The 5584-nt window shown below is 48.5% G+C and overlaps 1 protein-coding gene across 1 annotated transcript; it reads left to right on the top strand.

Moving 5' to 3' along the window:
* The first annotated feature begins 343 nt into the window (after window positions 1–343).
* Cripto (cripto, EGF-CFC family member) lies at window positions 344–5219 on the top strand. Its single transcript, XM_057767771.1, has 6 exons — window positions 344–1102; window positions 1946–1998; window positions 2745–2879; window positions 3226–3340; window positions 3426–3535; window positions 5089–5219. The coding sequence occupies exons 1-6, from the start codon at window positions 1083–1085 to the stop codon at window positions 5202–5204; spliced, it is 549 nt and encodes a 182-aa protein (XP_057623754.1). The 5' UTR covers window positions 344–1082; the 3' UTR covers window positions 5205–5219.
* Window positions 5220–5584: the final 365 nt, after the last annotated feature.

Genomic DNA, 5584 nt, shown 5'->3' with positions numbered 1-5584 from the left:
CATCCACTTAGCGTGTTGGGCGTGTTTGGACACGGAAGAACCAAGCGACCCGCAAAACAGCTTGTGAAGGCCCGGCTGTAAAGCTTTAGGTCCCCGCTGGTCCCTATTGGTCCTCGCGCTCACCCCCGAACTCCCGGGGAGCGCTTGCAATTCAGGCGCTGCTGGCAAAGACTCAAATCCTTCCGGACCTTGACCCGCTCCGCACCCAAACCAGTCCTCCCAGGTGGCCAGCGCATCTCCCCTAGCCATCCTAGCTTCCCCAGTAACCGGCGCCCAGCTCCACGTGGCTTTTTAGCAAAAAGATGAAAGCAAATTCAGAGTTAAAATTTGATAACGAAGTATCAAATGCCTGCATATGTACACATGTTATTTAGACGTTCCTAGTTAATGACTTTCGTGTTTGAACCGCCTTGGTAGAATAACTTGACTCCTTCTTCGACCCCTTTTTTCAACAGAAAAGTAACCTGGGAGCAAAGAGATGGCTCAGCGGTTAAGAGGTCCTGAGTTCAATTCCCAGCAACCACATGGTGCTTCACAACCACCTGTAATAAGATCTGGTGCCAACTTCTGGCCTGCAGGGATGCATGCAGGCAGAATATTGTATAAATAATAAATAAGTCTTTTTAAAAAGAAAAGAGAGAGAAAAGAAACCTGTACCTAACCAGACACTGGTAGTTACCTAGACAAGTTCACCGCCTGGCCTAGCAATACCAGGGCCTAGCAATGGGTGTGGGGCTTCCGGCTCTCCGCCCACCTGAGGGTCCTCCCCGCCACCCCTTGGCTTTCTAGAGGAGGAAGGAAGGCCCCTGGAAGTCCTTTCTCAAGGTCAAAACGGTTCTCTTGGAGGGAGAGCCGCCCCCCAACACACACACCCAGTCTGCTTGGAGACCTTGGCCGTCACTGCCTCAAGACCCTCCGGGCCAGGCGCAGTTCTCATCTGGAATATCTTTCTTTTTAATTTACTATTTTTCACTTCGAAAAATTAACCTTTGTGTGTTTGAGGGATGATTTTATGATTTAAAGCCATTTGCTAATCCTGTTTTCCGAGCGTTTTTCTCCAACGTTTTCACGAGCCGCGGAGGATGGCGCACTTCTCGTCCAGGTATGAACTAACTGAATTTTTGATTGTTGGAGATTGCAACTTCAGAAAATCATGTCCTACCCTTCTCTGATTTTTATCCAACGTGAACCTTAAAATACTGCTAGTAGCATTGGTGCTTTTCCTGAAGATCCTGGAACTCTGTACTTAGTTACATACTACTTTGCTATCGACTTTTTAAAGTACTCAGTTTTTTAAATATTCATTATCTGTGTGTGCACGCGCGTGTGCACGTGTGCCGTGTGCACATGCAGTGGTTCGTGTGAGTGGAGGTGAGATGATAGGGTGGCTTGCTGGAGTCAGTTCCCTGTGTGGGTCCTGGGCATCCAGCTCAGGTTGTGAAGCTTAGTCAATCATGTTGGTGCCGCTGCCAGGGAAATAATGCGTCCCTTCTCTTGCATAAACAATATTAGCATTGCAGCCGAATTAAGGTTGCTTCTAAAAGTTAATGGTATAGACGAATTTGGTACTTTAAAAAGCTATCAAGAGCAACAAACAAACTTGGAACCATTTTAAATCACAGGACAGGCTTTGTTTTGGTTTTTTTCCAGTATGCTGGGAATCGAACCAGGATCTGAACGTGCTAGGCAGGTTCTCTACCCCAGTCACAACCTGTACATCCATTTTAAAATCCACATATGTAAACTGTACCGTGGAAAACTATGCAACTTATGCAGAATAGAATTTTTTTAAGAGGGAATTTCTGTCCCAGCTCCCTTACTGGAGGAACCACTGGACAGAGAAAGGTGGCGCTCTTGGGTCTCCTTAGAAGCCTGTGGTCTTCAGCCGAGAAGGCTCCAATTTTACATGCTTTTCGCTAACTGATGTCCAATTTCCTTTTCCTAGTCTGGTTTTACTTATGGCCATTTCCAATGCATTTGAATTTGGACACGTTGCTGGTGAGAGTTTTCTCCTTTGGTTTGGGGTTCAGGGGTTTTATGGGGGTTGGGGAGCTTCAAGACAGGTGTTCTCCTGTGTTGCCCTGGCTGTCCGGGAACTTGGCTCTATAGACCAGACGGACTTTGAACGGAGAGAGATCCACCTGCCTCTGCCTCCCACCACTGCACAGCTGGGGTTCAGGTTATGGGTGTCACTGTGTGTCCTGGGATTCCTGCTTCTGCCTCCATCAATCTCAGGGCTACCACCACACCCAGTGAGTTTTTATCCACATTTGTTTTGTGTTTTGTTTTTGGGTAAAAGCACCGCAGCCCAGGTTGCCTAGGAACTCACAATACAGCCAAGGCTGACCTTGAACTCCTGATTCTCCTACCTCTACCTCCCAAGTTCATTACTGAATCTGGCTGAATTATTTTTCCCTTTTGAGCCCCAACTTTTTTGTTGTTGCTCACATGGTGCTGGGATAGAGCCCTGGGCTTTGCACCTACTTGATAGGCTCCCAGATCGCCCTCCACTCCATCCCCTCCCTGTACTAAGGGCTAAGCCTTATGCATACTAAGTACACAGCCACTGAGCTACAACCTCAGTCTTTAGTGTTTGGGACAGGGCCTCAGGCTGACCTCTAACGCAGGATGCTTCCTCTACCTCCTGAGTGCTGAGCTCACAGGCATGTGCCGCCATACCTGTTGATGGGATGCCTCTTATGAACACCAACAACATTTTGTGTGGCCTGAAATACATAATACAGGGTTGGGCCACCGTGAGCTGGCTGTTCTGTCTCCGAGAGAGGTGGCCATCAGAGATGACAGCCTTCGCAGTCAGGAAGGACCTGCAGTCCGTGCTCACTCTTTGCAGATGGTGCCTTCCGTGGGGATACAGAACAGTAAGACTTGCTTGCCTTGATTCGTCTCTGTCCTGCCCTTGACACATCTCTGCAGTAATGTTTTCCACTTACCCTGAGAGAGCGGGTGTGTGAGTTAGTGACTGGGTGTATTGTACCAGCTTGGGGGTGTAGAGGGGAGTGAGACAGGGTGCTGGGTCACATCCCTGAAATGCAGTTTTCTCTTGACTGGTCTGAACATGAAAATGATTCCCCTAAAAGACAGAGTCTTACTTAGGCTATGGGCTCTTCAGAATGCTCTGGGGAGATGAAGGCCAGAGTGCCGGATGAACCTTTGCATATGGTTTATTAGTCCTCCACCTGCCCCATGACTTCTTCTACCTTTCAGCTAAGTTGCTTAATAAAACCTGCTGCCTGAATGGAGGGACCTGCATCCTGGGTTCCTTCTGTGCCTGTCCACCTTACTTCTATGGACGCAACTGTGAGCGTGACGTACGAAAAGAGTAAGCTGTTGGGTGGGCAGGGCTGAGCGGTGGGAGGGAAGGGGGCGTGAGGAATTTACCAACAGTGTTGTCTCTTCTTTCTCAGGCACTGTGGGTCTGTCCTCCATGGCACCTGGCTGCCCAAGAAGTGCTCCCTGTGTAGGTGCTGGCTCGGCCAGCTCCACTGTTTTCCTCAGACCTTTTTACCTGGCTGTGGTAAGCAACTGTACCTCTCTAGTCCTGTCCAGTCCTGTAGATGCCCAAGGGACTCCCTTTCTGCCTCCTGGTCTAACAGGACCTACCAGCAAGGCTTCTGTTTATAAATAGCATAAGGATTTCAGGGGACATAGAGCCTTGGAATCCTTGGTGGGTGCCCCCTTGGACAGTAGGTCCTTAGGGAGTGCTCCCTTAGGTGTGATGTTCCTGGGAAATGTCTCTTTAGACGTGGTGATGTAGTGAGTGACACAGGGTCTTTGGTGAATGCAACCTTTGGCATATGAGGTCCTCAGGCAGTGTTCTCTTAGATGTGGGATCCTTGAGAGTGCTCCCTCAAGCACGGGTCATCCGGGTGTTGTTGGGCATTCCCTCAGATGCATTGGAGGGAGTGCTCCCTCAGTTACAGAGCTGTGGGTGTGCTGTGGATCTTTAGGAAAGATCTCAGGTGTAGGGTCCTTGGTGTGGGACACTCCCTCAACCCATGGTGTCACACTACCTGTGGAGTTCCTTCGAGTCTACTGGACACCCATATCCAGCAGGCTTCTGCTAGACACAGTGAAGAGAAAAAGAGCTTGCCTCTTAAACATGAAGCAGTGCCTGCTGGTGTCTGCCTTTGGGCAGAAGATCCTAAGAGACTCAAGAGCGGTCATTCAATGAGAACCCACCTTAACAACGAATCCTTCCTGTACACTGCTGGGTTTGGCTTTGTTGTTTAGGGTTTTGTTGTTGTTGTTTTGTTTTGTTTTGATTTTTGGTTTTGGCCTATTCTGTAGCCCAGGCTGTCATGGAACTCAACTGTCTAGTCTAAGTTGGTGTCAAACTCCCATCATGTGGCTGGGGTTTACTGAGTAACTCACATTTTTTTTTTTTTTTTTTTTTTTTTTTTTTGGTTTTTCGAGACAGGGTTTCTCTGTGGTTTTGGAGCCGTCCTGGAACTAGCTCTTGTAGACCAGGCTGGTCTCGAACTCACAGAGATCCGCCTGCCTCTGCCTCCCAAGTGCTGGGATTAAAGGCGTGCGCCACCACTGCCCGGCTCACATTCGGATTCTTATAATTGAATGTGTGCAAGTTCATAAAGTAAATAAAAGTGTCCCTTTGTCTGCCTCCCAGCATAGAGTCTGTGTCTGTGCCACTGTATTTGAGGTGTAGTGCATAAATATTATTAGCAAATGAGGGCAGAGTGATTGGATGAATGGGAACCCTATTTTCTTCCTGGATTTGGGGGCCCAAGATGTGTTGTCCCATTACCAGAGCCTAACCAAGGTGTGCACCGCATTGGAATAGAAAGTATCCGGGAATAAAAAAAAAAAAAAAAAAAAAAAAAGAAAGAAAGTATCCGGGGAAGAGCTAACAGTGGTGACTTTTGATGAAAGGCTCTTCGGGGAGTCAGAGAGTCACATAGTTAGTACTGCTTATCCTGTGGGCACTCTGTCCTCGTCCAGTTAGGCCCCAGCGGAGTTCTGGGTCTTGTAGGCAGACCTGTGTTCAGGCAGTGGAGGCAGCAGGGAAGCTGGAGGGATTTCCTTTAATGACCTAGTATTTCTACCTTTCAGATGGTCATGTGATGGACCAGGATCCCCCAGCATCCAGGACTCCAGGACGAGCACCCTCTGTGCCAACCACTTTCATGCTAGCTGGCATTTGTCTTCTTCGGGAAATGAAAGTGTAGGTGTCGGACTGGAGAGATGGCTCAGCGGTTAAGAGCACTGACTTCTTCCAGAGGTCCTGAGTTCAATTCCCAGCAACCACGTGGTGGCTCACAACCACCTATAATGAGATCTGGTGCCCTCTTTTGGCCTACAGGCAGGATACTGCATAAATAAATAAATCTTAAAAAGAAGAGAAAAGAAAGTGTAGGTGTCATGACTTCAACGCCAGTGTCCTAACAAAGACGATCATTTGTCATTCATTTGAAAATAATGCCCCTCCCTGACTCTCCCCACTAAACACTGTCTGGGCCTTACCTTGGCACAGCTCCGCCTCGTTCTGACTGTACTGGTGGTCAGCGTCATAGCCTGTGGGGCCAAGCACAGCACTCTAACACTGAGC

This window comes from Chionomys nivalis, chromosome 4, assembly GCF_950005125.1.
Source record: "Chionomys nivalis chromosome 4, mChiNiv1.1, whole genome shotgun sequence".
NCBI classification, from domain to species: Eukaryota; Metazoa; Chordata; class Mammalia; order Rodentia; family Cricetidae; genus Chionomys; species Chionomys nivalis.
The sequence above is the reverse complement of the archived record's forward strand: the minus strand, read 5'-3'. Positions and strand labels throughout refer to the sequence as shown.

Coding starts and splice junctions, on each gene's coding strand:
- Cripto (XM_057767771.1), top strand. CDS start 1,083: ATGGCGCACTTCTCGTCCAG. Junction 1,103..1,945: donor ATGGCGCACTTCTCGTCCAG/GTATGAACTAAC, acceptor TCCTTTTCCTAG/TCTGGTTTTACTTATGGCCA. Junction 2,880..3,225: donor TTCCGTGGGGATACAGAACA/GTAAGACTTGCT, acceptor TCTACCTTTCAG/CTAAGTTGCTTAATAAAACC.